The sequence below is a fragment of the Stegodyphus dumicola genome, chromosome 6 (genome assembly GCF_044657685.1).
Source record: "Stegodyphus dumicola isolate Sdum_Otavi_A_Nest chromosome 6, ASM4465768v1".
NCBI classification, from domain to species: domain Eukaryota; kingdom Metazoa; phylum Arthropoda; class Arachnida; order Araneae; family Eresidae; genus Stegodyphus; species Stegodyphus dumicola.
Genome location: NC_140773.1, coordinates 102,481,630 through 102,508,553, shown reverse-complemented (window position 1 = coordinate 102,508,553; position 26,924 = coordinate 102,481,630). Strand labels below are relative to the sequence as shown.

Below are 26,924 nucleotides of genomic sequence, written 5' to 3'. Positions count from 1 at the left end.
TCTGTGTTTTCTTGAAAAATATGATTAACAATAGCCAAATTTGTAGTATTGTCTTCAACTGGTGAGGGTTCATCATCTGTCTCTTTGTACTCTAAGGGGGATGCATATCAATAACGATCACTGTTCCACAGTTCGATATTTCTACAAAGCGTTTCATAAGCCGAAGAACTCAATAGCAAGTCCGTAACTAGCTTTTTTGAAACAGCACACGTAATGGACACTCTACCGTGAAAATCATCGTCAATTTTCATCTGGAAAATCTTTAGTGGAGTAATTTCGTTTTCAACAAAAGCAGAAGATATCTCTATTTTGCTTTCTCCTTCGCAAGGTATGTTGTCAACCAATTTCTCACGGACTACTGAAATTTGTGCTCCTGTGTCTACGATTCCATTTAGAATAATATCTCCACATTTAACTTTGACAAGTTTTAACTCATCTATGTTTCTAGACACGTCCACTGATTTTGAGACAGGAATAGAGATAATTAAGACACAATAACACGCCGAATAAATACTAATTCAGAAGTCAAACAACAAAAATCAGCGTTATACCTACAAAATTTTCACAAGACTAGTTTCGATGGTTTTACCGAACCATCATCTTCAGCTGCAAAACCGCAAATGAACAAGATAGGAAATAATGATTAGATAAGATAAGAAAGCCTGGACAAGAATAAGCAAGTGGCGCCATCTGTTGGCGAAACCAGATCTAAAACATAATTTCTCTAAAAGCCGAAGGCAAATTTGGATTGGAATTAGGATCGTTAACTAGAACAGAAAGATTTTTATGAATGTGAAATGCCTCTAGAAAATCCAGTTCTCCAATGGAAGATGTTTTTTGAATAATTTTGGCAGCAGAAAAATTGAAAGTGTGATTTTCAGACCAACAATGTTGAGCAACAGAAGACTTCTGTGTTTCCTTTTTTCTAACATATGCCTCATGTTCTTTGCGCGAAATTTTAAGGCTCTCTTAGTTTGGCCAATGTAAATTAAACCACACTGGCAAGGAATCCTATAAATACCCCAGGAATTCATATCCGGAATGGGGTCCTTGAGTATAGAAGTTGGAATTTTATTGATGGGAGAATAAACAACCCGAAAGTTAAATTTCTGCAAAATATGTGCAATTTTAAAGCTAATTGATGGAAAGAAGGGAATGACAACAGAATTTTTATAATCTCCTAAAATAAGAGTGTGGCTTTTAGTGTGTTGAGATGAGAATTTTTTAATTGCTTGATTAATAATGTTGGGTGAAAAGCCCCTGTCAATAGCTATTGCTTTTAAATAATTTAGTTCTTCATCAAGGGCTAGTTTGGAGGAGCAAACTTAAAGAGCACGGAAAACATAGGAATAAAATGAAGCTAACTTTTGTTTAGTCGGATGACATGATTTAAAGTGTGGTGGAAGGCAAACCGATGAAGGTTTACGGTAAACTGTAGTACCGAAGTTGGATGTGTTACCTGTGACCAGAATGTCGAGAAACGGAAGAGAATTGCAAGTCTCAAGTTCAAAAGTGAACTGAATCAGTCAATCAGGATCAATAGAATTCATTGTTGAAAGAACTTTATTTAAATCATCTTTATTACCTTCAAACAGGGTAAAAGTATTATCTACGTAGCGGAACCATGCCAGGAAGTTTAAAGTTTCAAACAATTTTGATTCATAATAATGCATGTAGATATCAGCCAGGATGGGACTGAGGTCGCTTCCCATGGCTAATCCCTCAGTTTGCTTGTAATATTTATTTTGGAAAACAAAATGTGTTTGTTTCAAACAGAGTTGAGTGAGAGAAATTAGCTCATCAATTTCGATGCAAGAGAAATGAAATTCGCGAAGTCTGGTTTCTAGACATCTTAATGCACCCTCCACTCGGACATTGGTGAATAATGATTTTACATCAAAAGAAACCATGCGTAAATTACTAGGAGAAATGTTTTTAACCTTTTTTACAAACTCTATTGAATTTTTTATGGTGTAAATGTTATTGTCTAATAGAGTGGAAAATCTAAAAACTAAATATTTAGCTAAAGGATACGAGGCAGTACCTAAATTTGATACAATAGGGCGGAAAGGAATACCACTTTTATGAATTTTGGGAAGAGCATATAATCTGGCACAATTCGCAACAGATGGGATAAGCGAATGTTTTAAGTTGCTTGAAATGATTTGCGAAGATTTGATCGCAGTTTTTATTTTGGATAAGTCCAAAAGTGAAGGATCTTTAGGGATCGGATTATATGGTCCTTCGTTTAAGAGTTTAGTGACACCATTGATGTAAGTGTTCTTATCCATGACCACTATCTGGCCACCTTTGTCGGCCTTTGAAATGAACACATTTTGTTTTCCAAAATAAATATTACAAGCAAACTGAGGGATTAGCCATGGGAAGCCCCCTCAGTCCCATCCTGGCTGATATCTACATGCATTATTATGAATCAAAATTGTTTGAAACTTTAAACTTCCCGGCATGGTTCCGCTACGTAGATGATACTTTTACCCTGCTTGAAGGTAATAAAGATGATTTAAATAAAGTTCTTTCAACAATGAATTCTACTGATCCTGCTATTCAGTTCACTTTTGAACTTGAGACTTGCAATTCTCTTCCGTTTCTCGACATTCTGGTCACACGTAACACATCCAACTTCAGTACTACAGTTTACTGTAAACCTTCATCGGTTTGCCTTCCACCACACTTTAAATCATGTCATCCGACTAAACAAAAGTTAGCTTCATTTTATTCCTATGTTTTCCGTGCTCTTCAAGTTTGCTCCTCCAAACTAGCCCTTGATGAAGAACTAAATTATTTAAAAGCAATAGCTATTGACAGGGGCTTTTCACCCAACATTATTAATCAAGCAATTAAAAAATTCTCATCTCAACACACTAAAAGCCACACTCTTATTTTAGGAGATTATAAAAATTCTGTTGTCATTCCCTTCTTTCCATCAATTAGCTATAAAATTGCATATATTTTGCAGAAATTTAACTTTCGGGTTGTTTATTCTCCCATCAATAAAATTCCAACTTCTATACTCAAGGACCCCATTCCGGATATGAATTCCTGGGGTATTTATAGGATTCCTTGCCAGTGTGGTTTAATTTACATTGGCCAAACTAAGAGAGCCTTAAAATTTCGCGTCAAAGAACATGAGGCATATGTTAGAAAAAAGGAAACACAGAAGTCTTCTGTTGCTCAACATTGTTGGTCCGAAAATCACACTTTCAATTTTTCTGCTGCCAAAATTATTCAAAAAACATCTTCCATTGGAGAACTGGATTTTCTAGAGGCATTTCACATTCAAAAAAATCTTTCTGTTCTAGTTAACGATCCTAATTCCAATCCAAATTTGCCTTCGGCTTTTAGAGAAATTATGTTTTAGTTCTGGTTTCGCCAACAGATGGCGCCACTTGCTTATTCTTGTCCAGGCTTTCTTATCTTATCTAATCATTATTTCCTATCTTGTTCATTTGCGGTTTTGCAGCTGAAGATGATGGTTCGGTAAAACCATCGAAACTAGTCCTGTGAAAATTTTGTAGGTATAACGCTGATTTTTGTTGTTTGACTTCTGAATTAGGAAGAGATCTTGGCAGTTAGCACTTCTGGTTTTTCTTTTTTGCAAGGGGTACTAGTGTTTGTATTAAGTTGTTTTGTGCTGTTGCAGAAGCACTTGTTGGTATCCGATTTTTGGTACATAACTTAGATGTATGACCTTCTTTTCCACAATTATAGCAAGTTAGTTTGTAACTAGGCTTTTGTGGTTCATCACTCTTACGGGATGGGTACACTCTTGACGTGTTTTCAGCGGACAGTGATTTATTTCTGAAAGCTCTTTCTGGAAGTGGAGAACGAGGTTGCCATTTTTCATTAGTTTTGTCTGTTGATGGATTACCACCAGTCCGTTTTGAGATATTAAGAACACTGTCATATTCGTCAAGTTTATCAGCTAATTTGGTTGGAGAAACGAACTTTGCCCAGTCGTCAAGAAAATGGTCTCTTACTTCATAGGGTACTCTTTCCTTAATTTGGTCAGTAATAATCAAGTCTTTTAATGTGGCAAAATTTGTGATTTCAAGACCATCGATGCATTCTTCAAAATAACTCGTAATTTCGTAGCGAAAATCTCTCCATGATTTTTCAGCGCTCTTTTGGTGCATCACAAATTTTTTTCTAAAGCTTTCAGGATTTAATTTAAATCTCTTCAATAAAATGGCCTTAATGTACTCATAATCTTCAAAATTTTCTTCAGATTCCCTACCAATTAATTGAATGATTTCCGATGGCATTAAAGTCAATAAACATGAAACCCAATCTTTAGGATCAATCTTTGTCCTTTTAGCTTGTCTTTCAAATAAGGATAAATAAATCACAATATCATCGTGTCTCAAATTGAATTTGGGAATAAGCTTAATTAAATCAAAATTATGATCTCAATTTTCATTTGTTCGTGGAGTTTGTGTTAGTCGAACACGAGATTCAATTTCGAGTTTCCTCAATTCAAACTCCATTTGCTCTCTTTTCCGCTGTGCTTCTAATTGTTCTTTCCTTCGTTGTTCCTCAATCTCTTCTTTCTCCTTCCTTCGCTGTTCCTCTTCTTTTCTTTTCCTCTCTTCAACAATTGTTAAAAACACTTCTTTAGCAAATGCTTCATCATATGTATCACTTTTAATTATTTCATTTTTTATCACCACGATTTTCATACTTGCATCTACTTGAATTTCTAATTCAGCAGCTAAAACTAGCAAATCCACTTTTTTCCCATGTCCCATAAAAGCCATGTCTTGATTTTAAATAACCTTATTCTTTGCAAATTTCATAAAAAAAAAAAATAAAAAAAAAAAAACTAATTTCTTGTTAATGCGTCCTTCAATTTATGCTTAACATTACTTAAAGTATGAACTCCCTGATTGTGGTTTTCTCTTTTGTTGGGGAAACAAAAAAAAAAAATCGTTTCTATGTGTAACACTGTAGCAGCTGACTGACGCCAAGTACTGATTTCTGATTTTATTCAGTCAATAGACTCTTAGTTTTATAAAAAGCAATTTTTTTCTTTTTCTATTTAAATATAATTCACAATGAATTTAATTTTATTCGGCATGAAAATCAATCAGTGGAATCAATACTTAATGTGTTGTTCACCTACTCTGGCGAGTCAAACGAAATTACATTTGAACACTGGTGTATTCATTACTTTGACAAGTAAATAAACTAAGATTCCATGACGGAAACATTAATTAACTTTTCATAATCTTAATTAATTATTTTACATTTACAAGGTAAATTGAGCTCTCACCTGAGTTATTTTGGTTCGTAATTATATGCGGGGAAACCCCGATCCTGTCGGCTGCGCCAGTAAAAATCCTTTCTTTATTTCAATATAACGGATATTGAACCTTGTAGGATGAACAAAGCTAAATTTTCAGAATGAACAAAATACTTTTATTTGAATTTTAGAACAGAACCAAAAAAATAAAATGCTGCAGCTCTTAAAACGGAACCAAAAAAATAAAATGCTGCAGCTCTTAACTATTAAAATTTTAAACTCTTAACTACTACAGTTAAAACTCTTGCAACTATAAAAAAAAAAAAAAAAAATCTTCCGAATTCTCTTCTTGTTGTCACACCGTAAAATGCAAGTTCTTGTCCTATTATTTATATTTCACATTCTCTTTAAGTCATGATCTTTACAAGTCACGATCTTTACGAGTCATGATCTTTACAAGTCACGATCTTTACACCCTTTTACTTAAAGTCCTAAAACATATACAGTCAAAAGTCTTTAATCCGGACTCGTCGGGACTTCGGCGATTCCGGATTATCGATTTTTCCGGATTATAGATCATCAGTTTAAATCTGGTAAGATGGCATGCAGAAATTATAAAATTAAAAATATGAAACCGTAATTTATAAAATAATGAGCAGTTATGATCTAAAGGGTATCAAAATTTACCAAAAAAGAAGCCTAATATTTATTTGTTTACTTTATTAAACATTTCTTTCAACGCGCGGATGCGTAAAGCATACCTTACGCATAGCCGAAATTAGAAAATTGCAACCAGAAAACTATTTGATTTGTATTCGTGATATTTATAATGACGAGGAATTTGATTTAAATCATATCAAAGACGGAGTACATCAAAATTAAATACTACATTTAGTAAGGAATTATAAGCACAATAAAATAAAAACATCTGCCCTGAAGATAGTGTTGACGGATCAACTTCCAGTTCATTGCGCGCCGAGACGTCCCCCCCCCCCCGCACAAAGCAGCGTGAAATTGGTAAACAGATTTCGGAACGGTTAGATAAACAAAGGATATGCTTTTATCCATTTTTTGTAGCAATTCGTTTTTTGTTTGATGGACATCGAAACATACTTTCGTTTTCTAGATCCTTTGGGAGCTCCAGCATCGGAAATTCTATTTGACATAATCGAAAGTTCAAGCTTACTTTTAGAAAATTGCTCTTACAGTCTGCAAAAAATAATAAGCCGGATCCAATTCGAAGATTAAGGAACAACGCAATTATCAACATTAACTGAAATAGATAATTAGATAATTTTAGCTTATACCGTCCGTTATACATTAAACGCGCACGCGAAAACGTATTCTGCACTTGCGCAGACGCATATGCTCAGTCGTAAATGTCTTGCGCGCACGAGTAAAACGCCTATGCGCATGCGTCAATGCGGCGCATGCGCAGAAAGATTTTAGCTTTGAGGTCCGGATTATAGATCATTCCGGATTACGGGTGTCCGAATTAACGACTTTTGACTGTACAGGTATGGACTAAATTACCGTAATTTCCGGAAGAAACGCCGCGGTGTTTACGTGTTTAAAACTTAAATTTTCAGCGGGTGCAGCGTTTCTACCCATGCGGCATTTAGGTGCACTAAAAATAAAATATTTCCTATGATGGTCATTGTACATAGTTTGGATGGCCTTGTCATTGTGCATAGATTGGTGCTGTTCCCACACAAAAGACCACTTAGTTGCTTTTTGCGAACGTTATTTTGTTTACGTTCCTTCCCTTGAACGGACCTACATGCCTTATTCACCCTAAACGATCTCAGAACAATAACATTCTTCCCCCTTTCAAATCAACATTCTCATCAGTTTGAATAGTCTCTCTCCTCTGCCATTCGATGAATCTTCCAGGACCCATCCTCTTTCCACCCCTGCCTTTTCTGCAATTTTTTTCAAAGGCGGACACGACTCCACCTGCCTCGCAATAACGAACTCTGACATATTTCCCCTTCAGCATGAATGGATTTTTCTTGGCATTCTGCCAAATACAGATCACATTAGTTAGGGTACAAGTACTTGTTGGATAGTTTTTAATTAGGGAGTGGAAAATTTTTGAAAATGTCTCTAAACGGCACAGAAGCTATACATTTCTTACTTTTAATTTATTTTTGAGTTATGGTTTCATTTCACGCATTTTTCTTAACTGGTATGTCATATATCAGGACTTAGGTTGAGTTTTTGCATCTAGACGGCCCACGACGATGTCACGCGCAGTTTAATCTATTGCGGCGTTTCTGTGTGATTTTAATTTTTTTCCCGCCATTTTTCTCGAATGCGGCCTTTCTTCCGGAAATTACGGTATTTATTATTTTACTGCTTATTTAAAATTATATACTTTATAGAAACAAGGATGGGTTTTGCAAAATACTGAAAAGAAAAATTATTTGAAATGAAAATATGACTGAGATCATATTTGTTTTAAAGATTTTAGATAAAAGTGTATTTTTATTTTTTTCTCAAAAACTAATTCATTAATTGCAAAATCATTCCTTGAAGTTATTAAGAACACTCTAATAAATACAATAAAAAAACTGCAGTGGAGACATTGAAAATTGTAGGAGAAGAAAAACATTTTAATTGTAAAATTTTTCTTCAAAAATTTTAATTTAAAAAAAATTACTAGCAAAAACTTTTTTTCAGCTTAAAATTATTTTGTCTCACAAAACCATTTAATAATATTTATAAAAAGTAGATGAAAATGCTTAATTTTTTTTAAAATCATTCAAAAGATACTGTGTCCCTTGTTGCGTTGAAGCCGATATGCACTTATCTTAACTTTAGTTTTAATTTGAACGATATTTTTGGAATACCTAGCATCAGATAACCTTGTCTGTATTTGTCTATAATTTCTGTGTCTTGTACAGTTGTATCTAATTTTGGGGAGATGCTATCACATCCCCAGACATCTATCAGCACAATTGTTTCACTGACAGTCCAGCGAGCACAAACTAAAATTAAGTGAACCGCGCAATCGCGCAGTACGGAAAATAGTATGGGAAATCTCCTCATTTGCCCTGCTCCCAGGAGGTAAGGAACATTCAACTAAGTTCTACCTCCAATTCAGTGAGGCAGTTAATGCTTGTCCCATGTGAATGGGACACGTTGGAAGAACCGGTTTTCGCTTCCGGTCGAATCTGCTCTTGTGAACGGGGCTTAAGACGCTACTTGCTGACACTTAATGTATCGCTAAGCCTCTGCTAGCTGTTGTCCATTGCTCTAAAAATAGACATAATCAGCATAAAATTGTAGAGTGCATGGTGCACGCACAATGATGATATGCAATGAAAAAAATTGTGCACGGAATTTACGGCTATAGCTGTCTCTGAGTGTCGTCTCTCCAAGTTATTATAATGCAAAGAACCATCACCAATCCATTGCAGTTTTCTCCAAATTGGTCCATCTCCAACTCCATCAGCGTAGTTCTAAAAATATGATCAGTATAAAATTGTGAGGTGAATAGTGCACCCACAATGATTATGTACAATGAAAATGAATGTGTCCTAAGAATTATTTATCAAGGAATAAAATTATGTGTGGGATTTATGGCTATATCTGTATTTAAGTGTCATCTTTCTAAATACATAAAGCCTCTCCAAGTTATTACAATGGAAAGAACTATCACCAATCCTTTGCAGCTTTTTCCAAGTCATCCTATTAAAGCAATGGTAAAATTTTATAATTTGTATATTTCAAAATCTTTTTTCTTCACTTGCTAATGCTACAATACTTTCTCTTTAAAATGCTTTCCAAGCCTTTTTTCTATTTGAAGAGGAGGAATATGTAAAATATAAAATATGAAAATAAATTAATACCAACTTAATTAACAATAGCTCTTAAAATTTCTTCTTCAGATTTTCATATGCCCCCTCCCATGATCTGCAATGCATCGAATTTCTCTCCTATTTCACTTCAGTTGCATCTATTGTGTCATGTTTAGATGAATCCATACCTATTACTTAATAACACTGATGATGCAACTAATACAGAACCTAAACAGAAACTTTGATGTAACTAATTCAGAACATGAATTCAAAATCCAACAGATTATGAAGAACATAAGCACAATTTAGATCTACATCTAAACCATCTGAACACAGAAAACCAAATAGTGAATTCTTCAATAATTTCCCAATCTGAGTCTATACGGACGGGTCAAAAATTAAAATAGGTGTTGGAAGTGCCTTCTGTTCCTACTGAATTAATTTACTCTTACTTTCTTACATGGCAGGCAAAGTTTTACAGCACAAATCTGAATTCCAAGCTGAACTGTTAGCCATTACATAAGCTGTTAAATTTGCCAGGAAACAACAAGAAAAAAAGCATTATAATTTTTGACAGTGCTCCAAGCTTACGGGTAATAATCGGACTAAGCCACTCGCCACTAGTAAGAGAAATCCAACACTTACTATCCTATTTCCCAGAGAAAAACCCGTCCCAAGCTTCACTGGTCACATGTCCATGTGGGCACAGTGGGCAATGAAGCAGATGACCAATTGGCAAGAGATAGTGCAAATGGACAACTCGCCCCAGCCATTTCTCTGCCAATTTCATTATCACATCTTAAATCAAGACTGGAATAGGACTTTATGTCCCTGTGGAAAACGAACTAGACACAAAAGCTAACAGGCAGGAGGACATTTTAATTTCCTCCCATTGCCCTCAAGGGAATTAACCACTACAGGCAAAGCAATGAACTATTTCCTGATGGCACATGGCCCTTTTGCAGCTATCTGTTTCGCTTTGGATTGCACAACACAGACTCATGCATATGCAGCTCAACAGGTACCATCGATCACTATATGTTCAAGTGTGAAATCAACCAAAGACCCACATTTCCGGCCGTACACAGCTGAAAATGCCCAGGTATGGCTGAAACATGAGTTCATAGAGTATACTATGAAACAAACTTAAAACTCTCATAGACTACCTGGCAATGAACTGCAAAAATCTAAAAGCAATCTAAAAAAAAAAAAAAAAATATTCAGCAAAGTCTTGACAGAGTCTCTTTAATAACTGTAGGTCACAAATACCTATCTTCTGAAGTAGCTTCTTCATAAATTTAGCTACAAATTTATTTAATTTTTAATTAAATTTTAATATTCTATAGAGATTTTTGGCTGAGCTTAGCGATAATAGAAGGCTCCACCAATTGAATATAAATGCTGATAGTCATATAACAGGCAGTACAGCAACTCGGTGGTAAATACATCTTTAAGTTTTACCAGTTCAGGATTCTCGTACAACAGGCTTTGTAATAATTACTTCACTACATTTTTCCTAAGATAGAATAATCAGGATTCCCTTACATCATTGACCTCCAAATTGATTATATATATATACTAGACACACAGTACAAAGTTTGCAAACCATACATCCAATATCCAGACCAACAGCAAAAAATTAATAAATAATTTTAAAAAAACCTTCCTTACCTTACAAAATCTAGACATGGAGAATATCAAAAAAAACAACAAAGGGAAACAAGAGTGCCATAAATTCAATTTTTCTCTCGGCTAGCTAAGATTGCTGTACAGTCAAAAGTCGTTAATTCGGACACCCATAATCCGGACTTCAAAGCTAAAATCTTTCTGCGCATGCGCCGCATTGACGCATGCGCATAGGCGTTTTACTCGTGCGCGCAAGACATTTACAACTGCGCATATGCATCTGCGCAAGTGCAGAATACGTTTTCGCGTGCGCGTTTAATATATAACGGACGGTATAAGCTAAAATTATCTAATTATCTATTTCAGTTAATGTTGATGATTGCGTTGTACCTTAATCTTCGAACTGGATCCGGCTTATTATTTTTGCAGACTGTAAGAGCAATTTTCTAAAAGTAAGCTTGAACTTTCAATTATGTCAAATAGAATTTCCGATGCTGGAGCTCCCAAAGGATCTAGAAAACGAAAGTATGTTTCAATGTCCATCAAACAAAAAACGAATTGCTACAAAAAATGGATAAAGGCATATTCTTTGTTTATCTAACCGTTCCGAAATCTGTTTATCAATTTCACGCTGCTCTGCACGGGCGGGGGAGGAGGAACGTCGCGGCGCGCAATGAACTGGAAGTTGATTTGTCAACACTATCGTTATCTTCAGGGCAGATGTTTTTATTTTATTCGGCTTATAATTCCTTACTAAATGTAGTATTTAATTTCGATGTACTCCGTCTTTGATATGATTTAAATCAAATTCCTCGTCATTATAAATATCACGAATACAAATCAAATAGTTTTCTGGTTGCAATTTTCTAATTTCGGCTATGCGCAAGGTATGCTTTACGCATCCGCGCATTGAAAGAAATGTTTAATAAAGTAAACAAATAAATATTAGGCTTCTTTTTTGGTAAATTTTGATACCCTTTAGATCATAATTGCTCATTATTTTATAAATTACGGTTTCATATTTTTAATTTTATAATTTCTGCATGCCATCTTACCAGATTTAAACTGATGATCTATAATCCGGAAAAATCGATAATCCGGAATCGCCGAAGTCCCGATGAGTCCGGATTAAAGACTTTTGACTGTATATCACTTTCAGACAACAGCTGGCTGGGGATTCGAACCATAGCCAATAACAATACATTGATTGACATCATACTTGATGTTGGCCAGAATAACACTTTCAGCCCTTAAAAAGTTGTAGAGCACGCAGAACCAATGCTACATATTGAAACATATTGTCTCTGCGGGGTCTAAATTCTGACAACTGGTACAAGCTAAACATTAAATATTTCACACTCCTAAATTCTGCTGTCCAGCACCTCTCCTAAAATTTAAAAATTTTGCCATCTCTAATTTTGTTGCTTGATGCTCCCCTAAATTCTAAAATTTCTGCCTTCCCTAAATTCTGCTGCATTCATGGTGAAGCTGCACCACTCTAGCACAGCCCTGCTAGACAGTTAGCATTCTTTATCTGATCTAAATAATAAGCAAAGTCCCAATGTTGCCATATGCACATGTCATCGTACAAATTTAAACCAATGATCTAAAAAAAATCTGGAAATTTCTAAGACCCAAAATTTTTACAGTTCGAACAATTCTGGATCTCAAACTTTGTACTGTATACATGTGTATATATAGGGTGTTTCAGAATTCCTTCCCTTATTACAAATATTGATAAGGCATAAAATATGGCACATAGACAAATATTTTTTATCTTGAAATGCGGGCAACATATTAAAGTTTTGGTGTGAATACTTACTGTTACTTTGTTAGAGCGGAATCAGACACCATTTGCACAAACATGTACTCAAACTAGGAAAACGCCCAATGTGTCCTCTGGTATCATGAGACACAGTCACGATAAACAATCCAGAGACAATTCCAGATGGCATACCACAGACAGCCACCATATGTTAAAAGCATCAAGATGTGATATGCCAAGTTTAAGGACGCTGGCAGTGTCTGTGATCTCCTGATCTTCCTAGAACAGGTAGGCCTGGACTTAGTGCACAGGCAATTCAGACAGTGAGAGACACTTTGGGAGAAATCACAAGAAGTCAGTGCACAGAGCCTCATGTGATTTGCAGATTCCCAAGCCATCTGTGCATTGCATCCTACATAAACATCTTCTTTTCCATGTGTACAAAGTCCAGATGTGCAGTCTCTACAACCAATGGATTAGAGAACTCATTACGACTTTCTGTTGCCATGCTGTCTAACACTAAGAAACACGTTGGCTATCTCAAACATGTTGTTTTCTCAGATGAAGCCACATTTCATTTGAATGGTGTTGTCAACCGATATGCTAGAATCTGGAGATCCGAGAATCCCCATCCTGTGTTTGAAACCATGAGAGACAGCCCTAAGTTGAATGTATGCTGCAGTCTTATGCACAATAAAATCATAGGACCTTTTTTTTTTCTTAAGTGAAAAAAATGATCACAACCAATACTTATTTTGATATGTTGCAGTTATTTAATGCGGGACAAATTCAGAACATTCCTGAACATTCAGAACATTTTCCAACAAGATGGTGCGGTTAGTTGGTGGGATTAGATGTCCTCACTACAGGTTAGATGTCTGTGCCCATTTGGATACAACATTCCTGGGAAGATGAAACCATAAACAGGCCTCTGTGATTACTGGACATAAAACTACTGGATTTCTTTCTTTGGGGTTATGTTAACCCCTTCGCGCCGACTGTCACGTCTACGTGCCAGCAACAAACACACTCACTTCCCGGCCAACACGCAGGCGTGCCAGAGCGTTTTCCCGTTCAGCCCCGACTGTCACGTATTTGTGCCAGTGTCCTGAACGTTTTAAAAACTATAATTTCTGCCACAAGATGGCACTGTATGTCTATATGGTTTCACATACATGTACATTACACCTTCTACTCGAAATGAGAGAAGCATGACTCACATACACGTGTTTTTGATTATATTGTTGCGTGCGCACGGGTTTGTTATGAAATGAATGCACAAGTCCGATGAAAAATGAACAAAAATTTATTATTATCACAACAAAAATGCTTAAATTTTTTCAAATTATCATGCAGTATTACAATATCTTACAGTAGTTATCTTTTAACTACTCAAATATCCAATAGACGTAATTCAAAACAGCTAAAGAACGCTAATACGCGAATTCGCTACAATCAACAAGAGCAGTTTTCTAAACAACAACAAACTAAGCAACTACTACGAACTGAGATGTTTTCCTCCTTTTATAAGATTTTAAAATCGCGCGCTAGAATTTTCAAGTACTTTCTCGAAATCAAAAAGAGATATTTATTTATTTAATGCACGCGCTCTTGTATTTTCAATTTTCTGGCTTAGCTTTCTTTTAATATTCGTCACGTGCTGCACTGCACGGGAAATAAAACCATTCAATTCATAATTGAACTAACATTAGCTTTTTAAATACCAAATTCGTAACAATATAAATAAAAGGGGAAATAAATGTTTCCGAATGGCGTGATTTAAGACATCTCTTTAAATACGCACGTGGTAGTTGTTTATTGTAAGTAGAGAAGTTGTATTTTCGCTAAAGCGTTGGGTATTTCGGTTTGCAGTTCAGTTTTTAGAAAATAATTAGATCTTGTTAGACTTTCAGTTTTTACCATTGCAATGTCGAAGCGTCGAAAATGTTTAACAGAGCATGAAATAGCAGAAATGCTGCAAAATATTTCAGATATTGATTCTGAAACAAATTCTGATAGTAGTGATAGTGATACTATGATATATTCTGATCATAAAGAATCTGGCGAATCTAATGATGATGAGGACATTTCGGACCTGTATGCCGACGTCGGCATACAGATGTCCTCATCATCATTAATCCTTAATTAATTAATGTCCTCATCATCAATGTCATTATTACGAGTCCAATGAACGTAACATAGGACTGTGTGTAGATCACTGTTTTCAAATTTTTCATACGAAAAGAGAATTTTAAGTAATATATTTAGTTTTCAGATGTATAATGCTAAAAGTCATAAAATGGTGAGTAATGAAAATAAAATGTGTAAAATATGCATTTAAACAAGAAATAAGGTAATTAAAGTATATATAGAAATATCTATAAAGCATAAGCCGTTTAAATACTTTATAGAGCATTATTAAACAATGCGGTGATACTTCGGAAATTTCGTGGATTTAGGCTTAATAGCAAAAAAGCCTCTGGCCCTGGACAGACGCTCGTGTAAGGCACTGCCGGCCTACGCGATAAGCACGTGTTTGCGCTACCCGGTGCGAAGGGGTTAAGAACCAGATTTACCAAAAACACCAGTGAAAGACATTGCAGCATTACAGACACAGAATTACTGAAGTCATAACATCCATCCCTCATATGTAATGCTGCACAACAAATGGATGGTATTGGAATATCCTTTGGGCAACGAAAGGATCACATGTAGAGATTAATTCATTCTGTACACAAAAACTTGAAAATGTTACACGCAATTCAAGATAAAAAGTACTTGTATATGTGTCAAATTTTATGCCTTATGAATATTTGAAATCAGAAAAAGTTCTGAGACATCTGGTTTTCAAAAGAATTGTTTTGTAATTATATATATATATATATATCAAAATTTTGGCTATAAAATTTGCAGAGAATTCCATACATTTGACTAAATACAGAAAAAAAAATCTATCACCTCAATTTTCAGCAATAATTAATTTATGAAATTTGTATATGATATAAATATATTATACAAACCTGCTGTAGCAGCTGCCTGAGCTTGACTAGCAACAATTTTTAAAACAGTCCCATTAAGTTCATGCACATAAAGGGATCCATCAGTCAAACAGAAAGCATACATTCCATCAATAACTGGATTCCAAATAAATTCTTTCAATTCAGCACCACTTGAAGACAACTGTACATTCAGAAATGGAGCTGGAGTTCCCTCCTGAAAAATTCATCCAGTAAAGCATATATTTACTTGTAACCAAATAAATAACATGAAAATAGAATCACTTTGTCCCTTGTTTGTTTCAATATCAAAATCAAAACAAAGGATTTTATTAAAAAAAAAAAAAAAAAAAAAAACCAGAATGACCAAACTCAGCATTTCTGTAGAGCACATATTCAAAAACTCTGAAACAAAAAAGCTAAGTAAAAGATTTCATTTAAAAAACAAAAAAAAATGTTTTTAAAAATGTAAAAAGAGAAATATAGAAAGACACAGAAACTTTAAACATTTATATAGGAAGAGTAGTGAAAATGAAGAGATAAAAACAAAGAAAACAGACAAAGAAAAATTTTGAATATTTAAAAGGAAAGTATAATATCTGATTTAATAAATTTACGAAATTTTTTAAAATAGATTTACACAAATATGGTAGCGAAGAACCTCTAAAATTAAGTATGTTTAAAGTATAGGAAGAAACTATGTTTAAAGCATTCCTATTTTAAATAGCTCAAATATTTTATAGCCTATCAAATACAACCAAACTCAAATATCACTTTAATTAGAATTATCATACATTTTGTGGAGGAGGGGGGAGATGAAACCATAAAAAAAAGAAAAAGTTCCTCACCATGAATAAAACTGCTCTTCATCTAAAAAGAAGAAAACTGAAGTTCCCGCCCCTCAAACAGGTGACATTACTTGCAGTTACTAATTACACGCATTTAAATTAAATGTACATATTATATTCGTATTACCAAATGTCCCTATTATATTACCAAGAAATAAATATCTGAATTGTTGAGAGAACTGTTGTGTACTTTTTAGGATACATCTAAAAATAGAAACAAGGGCTGTCAAATCAATAACCAAAGCTGCAGAAGAGCTTCAAAAGACTGCTGCTATTTAGTATAGATTTTACTATTATTATGCTTCTTACACTTTTTCCCCTTTTCACTAAATTTTATTTTAATATAAATTATGACATCATAGGTGATTTATATTTTTTTGGTGGTGGAGGTAGGTGAATATTTCTCATTATGGTATAATACACACAATAAATTAAAACTTTCAGCTTGGAATAATTTTGAAATATGCATAAACAAAATTTTAATTTTCAGTAAATTCCCAATGGCAAATTTTCTTACATGGTTAAACAAGTAAACTTTTTAAGAAAAATACACAGTATTTATAACAAATTTTGATTGAAGAAGCAAATTTATTTCATTATCAATGTTATTTAGCACTTTCTGCATCCACCTTAGTGATTTCTTTTTAAAGTAAATAGAGATTGTGAATTTCTGCAAATTTTGCAATTTGCATTAGAACTTAAGACGCACTTTTTTTATATATTTAAAACATAAAATTATGATGCAGCTTAGAATGAATTTTTAAAATTATATTTTTCCTGATTTCCTATAAACTTGGAGAGATTATATGCATATGTAAGACAACAAATAAAGGGACTGCGTGAAACCCTAACTGACTCATTCTAACTTTTTAAATACAACTTTGTATTCCCTCTTTGCTTTGCAAGCTTGCTGCAGCTCTTTCATTCTTCAGATAAACTGCTTGCTTGAAAAATGTCAAAATTCATCCAAGAACAGCATGCTTAACACCAATTTATCTGTATCTACATCAAAAAAGTAATTGTTACTGCTCAAATGACCATGATTGCAAGTACCTTTATCTCCAGCATCTAAACCAGAGATTCCCAACCTTTTCCTTCCATTGACATTTTTTTTTCATTGACTACCTTACATTTTTTGTATAATATACAGTGCACAACATACACAACATAATCATAATACAAATAAGTTCACAAAAATAAAAATAACAATTAGACTAAGAATATGAACAAAAGTTTTAAAAGAAAAAATTATTTATTAAATTTATACTTATTTTTTATGTTATTATTATTTTTAATTTTAAAAACATAAACAGGTTTTTCAGAAAAAAAAATCACTGATTCTAACTGCACAGAAGTTCGATTTCAGTCACTGTGATGGCTTTCAGTCACTGTGTATAACTTAAATTCAAAGTTAATCCCTATTTTGGGGTATATATTCTGTGATTTATAAATATCATCTTTATCATCTTTTAATAAAAAATTATGAATTCATGGTTAATTCTCATAAAAAATTTATTTGCCCACAGCGTTTTAGACATTTATTCCTAATCATAAGTAGCTTACAGACGGTTTGTTTATATTCTGCAAGCAAACATGTATCCACAGGAAATATGAATGAATTCTTAAATAACAGAATACACATAAAGATTTTTCTGATATTAGAAGTAGAAACTATGATAATGAAGAAAGACAAAAGAAGAGATATCTCTCCTTAATATATTCAAAATTTTCTAGCACATGCACAGAATATAATAGCAGAATCAGTATGATTCATACTGGTTTGGTTTGGTTCATTTGATTATGGCAAAGCAGGTATCTTTATGATTACTCTGTAATCACTAGTTTTCACTACCTTTATCCTGCATTTTGATGCACCATATGCTTTTAGTAATGTTACTGAAGGCAAATACTTATTACCAGACAAAAAAAAAAAAAAAAAGATTATGCAAATTAACCAAAGTGAAAGTATCAACAGAAAAGTAATTAGCAATCAATTTAAAGACTGATATATTTTAAATTATAGATTAGAAAAAGGGCAATAAAACCATTATCACATATGCATGTTAATGTTTTTACATAGTAATCTTAATTTTCAAGTAAGTGTTGGGATATTAAAACATTTAAATAATTGTGTGCCCCGCTTTTTTTAAATTGGCAATTATGACAGTAAGAAATCTAAAGATGAAACTTATCAGTTGTGTCTGCATCTTTTGCGTGTTGGTACAAAAGTAATAGTGTTAATTTGTGTGTACATTTATTATATGAAAGTGTTTATATTAAATTCATTTACATTTCAACAGCATTAAAAATTAAATTTAGTAGGAAGCCTATTAGTTTGATAAAAATTTTACTAATGAGAATGTAAACATATTTATTACATCTCAGAAGAAATTAATGAATTAATAAAAAAATTATAATATAATAAACATATTTTAAATAAAATTTTTAAAAAGTAAGCACACTTAATATAAAAACAAAAATATGGCATGAAATGTAAAGATAAAATTTTTACCGGATCAGCAAAGGCGGCAATATCATACATATCAGCAACAACATGTGTATTATTTGAAATACAAACAGCCAGAGTTTTTTGATCTGTACTAAGTGCTAATAATGATGGTGATTCTGACTTCACAAACTGGCTGAAATAATTCTCTTCTATATTTTTGTTCTCTTTATCTTCATCTAAATCCAATATATTTTCCAATTTTAAAATTTTAAATCCTGAAATAACAATAATAATATTAATAACCATAAAACAACAAACTATGAAGCAAATAACTATAAAGGAAATATATGAAGTTGAAAACATCATTGAGGATCATAAATATCACCTCATTTAAGAAAAATAAAATTAGCAAAATAGAAGTGAATACCACTTAAAGTACCTCAAGGTAAACACACAAGACTTTTAAGAAACATATAGAAAATAAATATTACATTGATAAGCACACATAATTCACAAGTATGCAGCATATTACACTACAGAGGGGGAGTAATAAGAAAAGTATTGTACTACAGAACAACATGATGTTTCATTATTGTACACTATATTACTGAGTGAGAGAGGGAAAAATATATAATTTAAAGTTATTTTATTACTGTCTTTTTTACTTAGAAGATACCTATCGCACCTTTCAAAAAATAATTCTCTTACAATATAGAGTATTAGAATTTGTATAAAACTTAAAAACTTTAGATGGCATAACTCTCTAACAGGAAATTAAAAATACTTCTTTATGCTAATCTATGTAAATATTCAACATTAAATAATTTTGTTTGAATATGATCAAGAAACTAACAAGGGTTATATTACTACTTTGGTACCCAAATCAAAAGTTGTTAAATTCAAGTTTTATAAAACTATGAATTTTTACAATAGTGCAAAATCTTTTTTATGCAACATACTCCATTTTAATGCAAATAAATAAGGATAGAAAGGGGGGACACATCAACAAACCAAACCTATACTTGCTTTATAAAAGAACACAGTTTGAAATTTTTAATTATAACTTATAATTTAATCTCCAAACTAATTCCTGCTACTATTTCTACAAAAATGAATACTTAAACTATATTTACAAAAAGAAATTGTATTCCCTTTTTAATTAAAGTCCATTTCAAGAACAAAACAAAAACAACAAAAAAAGAGGGGAAGAATTTCTTAAAAAAATCGAATTTAAAATGCTAAAATTTTTAACTTTTTTGAGTCATGCCTAAAATCTAAATTTTCAAATTCATTTTTGCTTATATACAGATAGGCCCACCCAAATTAAATTTCAGGCACAAATGATGATAAAAATAATTATATTAAATATAGGGCTTGAACAAAAATATGGAAACACCTCGTAAAATGCATGTTTGAAATGAAATGTTTATTCTTGCAAAAGCTGTTGGTGGCACTGATATGTTTGCTTACTAACGCCATCTGGTCAACATCCTCAATAACGTTACAAGTGTCAATCATTATTGAGACAGTGTCTTGTGCAGTTGTGCGTTCATCATATTGGAGCTAAAAGAATTCAAACCTTGGCAAATTTTTGGGGCTCATATGGTGGGTGCTTCCATACCAAGGTAGCTGAAATGTTTGGTGTTTCAAGAGGCAGAATATCTAAGATCTTTAACTCATACAGAAAAAAAAAAACACATCTTCTAAATCACAGTGCGGACAAAAATGTGTGTCGAGTAATCATGACAAATGATCATCAAAGAGGATTGTAATGAAAAATGAGATGACTACAACTGCAGAAGTGACTGCTTGAACTGAATGTCACATTTGCAAACCCTGTCAGCACCAAAGTAATACAGTCAAAAGTCGTTAATCCGGACTCGTCAAGACTTCGGCGATTCCGGATTATTGATTTTTCCGGATTATAGATCATCAGTTTAAATCTGGTAAGATAGCATGCAGAAATTACAAAATTAAAAATATGAAACCGTAATTTACGAAATAACGAACAATTATGATCTAAAGGATGTCAAAATTTACAAAAAGAAAAAGCTTAATATTTATTTGTTTACTTTATTAAACATTTCTTTCAATGTAAGTTAATAAGTTGCTTCATTTCATGTGATAATACTCTCTCTTTAATTCTATTAAACAGACATAATTTCTTGTTTAGTTACAAAGTTCCGCTGTTGAAGTCCTATAATTGCTGTGTTGAGAATACCGACTAATTTGTCAATCGACATTTTTTTCGTTTTCTGGTCTGGGTCACTTTCTCACTATCGGAAGCGAATTATAATGACGAGGAACTTGACGTTAATCATATCAAAGACAGAGTACATTGAGATGAAATACTACATTTAGTAAGGAATTATAAGCCAAATAAAATAAAAACATCTGCCCTGAAGATAAGGACAGTGCTGACAGATCAACTTCCAATTCATTGTGTGCCGCGGCGTGAAATTGATAAACAGATTTCGGATTTCGAAACATACTTTCACTTTGTAGATACTTTACATATTAGTAAATATATATCGGATATTCTATTTGACATAATCGAAAGTTCAAGCTTACTTTTATAAAATTGCTCTAACAGTCTGCAAAAAATAATGAGCCGTATCCAATTTGAAGATTAAGGAACAACGCAATCTGCAACATTAACTGAATTAGATAATTTTAGCTTAGGTTATACCGTCTGTTACACATTAAACGCGCATGCGCACACACATATTCGCAGCCGTAAAGGCTTACGCGCACTCGTAAATGCCTATGAGCATGCGTGAACGCAACGCATATGCAGAAAGTTTGAGTGTTAATTTGGGTTTCAAAAAACTCTGTGCAAAATGGGTGCCGCATTCTCTAACAATGAAGCAAAAACACATTCAGATGCGACTTTGCCAGCAACATTTGGAGCATTTTAAGAAGAATAAAAGTGACTTTATCCGTCGATTTATCAGAATGGATGAGATTGGGTCTACCATCACGATCCTGAATCAAAACAGGAGGCTAAGGAGTGGTGTGAACCCGGCTCTTCGCACCGAAGCCAGTTCGTGTGCAAAAATCAGCCAAGGTGTTAGCATCAGTTTTTTGGGATGTGAAACGAATTTTGTTTATAGATTACCTTCAAACTGGCAAAACAATTAATTTGGATTATTATTGTAATCTTTTGAATCAATTAGACGAAAAAATTCGTGAAAGAAGACACGGATTACATAAGAAGAAAATCATTTTCCACCAAGATAACACACCTGCGCACCTGCTCAAAAAACCATTGCCAAAATAATTGAAGTACGAATTGTTGCAACATCTAGCCTATTCGCCAGATTTAGCTCCCTCCGACTTCTGGCTCTTCCCACACCTCAAACAATATCTCTGTGGAAAACGATTTTCTTCAAACGAAGAGGTAATAGCTGCCGTGGAGGGATATTTTGCAGAGCTGCCGAAAAACCACTACAGTCAAAGGATCCATAAATTAGAAGACCGTTGGAATAAGTGTATTGAAGTTGAGGGAAACTACGCTGAAAAATAAAGTCATTTTTACAAACAAAAATTGGTTTCTTATTGAACTTATTGAACAACCTGGTATATATATATATATATATATATATGATGCAGAAGACAGTTGTATCTAATAGTTCAATTACTGAATAAGTTATTTGATTAACTTCATCTGGAAAAAGTCATCTGCTCTAAATTAAAATAAAGATATGCTTGCTGTTAAAATTGAAAAGCCCGGAGTCGTCATTTTTCTCCGTGTTTCAATCATCCCAGCTTCGTCAACCATATGCCAGAACGTGTAATGGAATAGCCTCACCATTCGCCCACGATGTGTTGGAATAACTGAAAACATTAGTTATTAATTGTTAATACCAGATGCCTCTTGACGACCAATCACCAAACTGTAAACCAAAACTTTTCTCTTCGCGTGCTTCCATCCTTCATAACTACGCACTTCAGCTTTTGCTATCTACTTTGCTAAGATGTAATTTCGCTGACTTGCTTTCTATCTCAGCAATATCAATGTGGAAAGGCACAACTAGAGTGCCAAGTGATTGTGGCCACAAATATCAATTGGAAATAAAAATGGAATTAAAACTGCCTCGACTGACAAGTTCTTTAAATACTGCGCAATCAAAATTCTTCTTCAATATGGATCTAATCACGCATCGACACTGCTCCGGCTTTTCCTTGTGCTTTTAATATTACATATATATGATGCAGATATATATATATATATGATGCAGATATGGGTCCTTGCACGCAGATATAACAGCTAAATTCAGTGTTGCCATAAAAAAGGTTGTATGCTTTAGTTTTGATTCCCCTCGGGAGAACAGCTTTCAAATCATTAGCTATAACCGAGGTCAAAATGTTGTTCGGGTTTATTGTGAAAACAAATTCTGAATTTGTTGAGGCGAGTAAGTGACAATGGCTGCAAAAATTCAGATACAGGAAAAAAAGTCAGGCCCCCTAAAGTTCACTAGAATTCGCAGAAATTCCAGTTTCTGGAAGTGATTTTATACTGCAGCCACATGTAGAGTAGTAAAAGTTCTGCAGTTGCATATAGGAGTAGAAAGACACATATTTATAACATCAATGGATCTGTAGTGTAAATATTGAGTTTTGCAACTCGACATACATATACGAAATACCTGAGTATCTGAGAAAATAGTCGTATCTCAAATGTTGTTCAACCTTTTCACGTCTAAGAACCATTTATCAAATTACAAATACATTGCGGGTCGCTACTTTTTGGTGAATTTTCTAATGCCATGTAAAAATTTAATTGTTTTTTATTTGGTACTTATAAAATAACGCTATCTAGACAGCAGAAAATTCTTAAGAATAAAGTTAATGATACTCAAAAATACATTATTGATGTAACTTTTCGTTACATACGTTTTAGTTAATATAGAATTCTTAAATTACACTGCTGGCCACCCAAATTGCAACACCAAGAAAGACAAGAGATATCACAACAAAATTTATTTAGTAGATAACATGTTGACCAAGTATCAAATGATTAAATTTATAGACTTCTGTGAAGTGTGGTTCATTCTAGAATCAGTAGACAGAGTAGCCACCATTGTTGGAGATCACCGCTGCCACACGCCTCAGCATTGATTCAAAGAGACTTTGGATGTGTTTTTGGGGTACAGCAGACCAAGCAGCTTCCACATGCTGCCAAAGTTGATCTGGTGTGGCAGCTTGGAATGTAATCTGGGTCAATCGTTCAGCAACCATGGACCACATGTTTTCTATCTGCAAAAGATTCGTAGAGCGAGCCGGACAGGGAAGCAATTCAATCTGGCGATTGACGAAGAACGCTTAGACAATGTGTGGTATGTGTGGTACGTGTGGTTGTGCATTATCCTGTTGAAATATGGCTGTGGGCGAGCCCTGAAAGTAAGGAAAGACAACTGGCTCCAACACCTCGGAGATCTAGGGCTGGCTAAGTACCGTCAATGCTTACTAGAGGAGTACAAGAGTGATATCCAATACCGCCCCATACCATAATACCCGGTGCAGGACCAGTGTGGCGGTGCATAACGCAGGTCTTCGGCATCCTCTCTCCACGCTGTCTCCAGACTCGAATCCGACCATCGTGGTGTTGCAGACAGAAGCGTGATTCATCAGTAAAGACAATTTCATTCCATTCTGCCGTCCACATCCTTCTTTCATTGCACCATTGGCGGCGGAGACGTCTGTAGTTCTGCGTCAAGGGTAGATGAAGCAATGGACGTCTTGCGAACAGACCACTCTGCTGTAAACGGAGTCGAATGGTATGCGCAGACCCTGGATGATGCGTTACAGATTGAATGTGCTGTGCTATGGTTCGTGATGTGACTGAGCGATCGTCACTGCCATGCGCACAATGTTCCTGTCATCATGTGAAGTGGTGCGCTGAGGTAGATGCGATCGAACACATCGGTCCGTCGTACCCTCCTACATCCAACGGTCATATATCGGCATTACAGTTGTTCGGTTTTGTCCAACACAACTACCAATTTCCCTGAAAGATAATCCACACTCTCGGTAGACCACTAGCCTTCCTCTGTCGAACTCAGATACTTGATCAAACAATGATCGCTGTTTCTACAAGACATAATTGATTCCCCCCTCCACAAGAAAAACACAATTGCCGAACTTGAAATCGTTTAAAATTCCAAGTCTTAAACAGCACTTTGAAGTGGTGCCACAGACACGCGTGATGCGCGTCTGCGCTGAAATTCTAATCATTTGCATATCTCACTTTCGCTAACGCATGTTGTAAATTTTATGTTATTTGCATGCTTCCTTCAGGGTGTTGCATTTACAGTGGCCAGCAGTGTATATATATCTATATGTATATAGGCATATATGAATGGAACAAAATATGTAACAAGGTATAAATTAGAAGAGTTAAATTACAAGACGCCTGAAAATAGGTATAATAATTTCTTATTAAACTGATATTGTTTTATATTTATGTAATTATTTTGTTTCTGTAGATTTTGTTATTGAGATCGAATAATCAAGATATATTCTGAAGTATAAATCAAAGAAGTAACTAGGCATGGTTCTGGTACTTAATTTGGAATGAACTTAGCAAATTAAAAGAGAAATCATGGTATATATTATTTGCAGTTCTCAATTTTCAAATCATAGCCTTTGGAGCGTTTAATTTTTCATATATTTAATCTGTTACTGGCATTTCCATTAATCAACTCCAAAAAATCAGTCCTAGTATTAAGCTTAAAATTAAATTCATCAATATGAGTGATTATTACAGTTTAATATAAAATACATTGCTTTGATTCACTATAAATGCTATATACCTTATCAAATTGTTGCTGTCACATATTATCACTCTGTATTTTTTTAAAGAGATTTAACGTTCTGGCTGCTCATCCCGTGATTTCCATGGGCAACTCAAATGTAGCAAAATCTGCTGCTCTTGCAATTTCCGCGGACATGTGTTTTTCTTCTTTTATTGAGGAGTGCATCTCGTTCTTTCCCCGTTTAACCATTGAAATAAATTATATACAGTATTAGATGTTTAGTTTACGTTTTGGCCAACAGATATTAATATTTGTCCACTAATCTATGGCATTTGAAGGCACTTTGCATTACTTACCAGATTCTGAAAGCAAGTTTAATTTTGATAGTGATATAGACTTTTTGGACTCTGATCATGATTCAATAAACTTGAACTATATCACATAATAAAATACATTTCTAAGGTATTTCTTCTTCAGTGTTTTATGTTTTCTTAAATTTTATACATTTTTATATTATGCAATAAATAAAAATTAACTGTAATTCAACTGAAATTTATTTTAAAAAAATTTTTTTGCTGATAACATCTGAAATTGGTTTTTCTGGAACTTAATTTCTCATGATAAAAATCAATACAAAAAATATTTTCTAGAAAGAAAAAATGCATTTTTCAATTCACCAATATATATAGATTTAAAATATGCAAAATTAAAAAATTTTTGAAGCGATTTCGGTCCACAAATTGAGCAGTCAGAGGGTTAAATAATGGAGATTCTGATTGCATGAATGTATGTTTCTCGCATTTCAAAAGAACGAGGGTGCCTAAAGCCATTAAAGCCATTTCTAGTTTGTTTTATCATTTATTTCATATTTTGTAAAACTGTAATGAATTTGAAAGAGAGCAGAGGCAATACTGTTCGAAACGGAACACTTTTATCTCAACGCATGAGAGTGCTGCTAATCATAAAAGTGTAATATATTTATTTATCTTTTAATTTTAATTAACAAAGTTGTCTCTATGAAAGCAATGTGTTGTCGCTGCTAGAAGTACAATTCTTTTATTTTCCTCTGGTCAGCATGTTGCTATTCAGTAAAGCCTAATAATATGAAATACTAAATATGAAAGTTCAGATACTTTCATATTTAATCTGGAAGGTTACTAAAAAATAAACTAAGTGTTTTAAAAACAACAAGAAAAGTTCTTGAAAACATTTTTTACTACGTTCTGATGTAATTGATTTAAATAAACATGTTTAATTAGAAGTATTCAATATTTTTATGAAATTATATTAACAGACTCATTAAAATCAGTATATACTTTTAATTATTTATGATAACTATATTATGCAGCTAGTTTTAAAAAAGTAATATAGCGAATATAAATATGATGTTTTACATACATACATTTATGCAGATTCTTC

General features: G+C 33.7%; 1 protein-coding gene across 4 annotated transcripts in view; it reads right to left on the bottom strand.

Annotated features, from left to right (window-relative positions):
* The window catches only part of Nup214 (nuclear pore complex protein Nup214), a 272,097-nt gene that overhangs the window by 199,320 nt on the left and 45,853 nt on the right, over positions 1-26,924 (bottom strand). For all 4 annotated transcript variants that reach the window (XM_085818717.1, XM_085818716.1, XM_085818718.1 and 1 more), the window contains 2 exons: positions 18,811-19,022; positions 15,475-15,667 (listed from right to left, as the gene is read on the bottom strand). In XM_085818717.1, the coding sequence (XP_085674843.1) occupies positions 15,475-15,667; positions 18,811-19,022 (405 nt within the window). The remainder of the gene's footprint in view (positions 1-15,474; positions 15,668-18,810; positions 19,023-26,924) is intronic.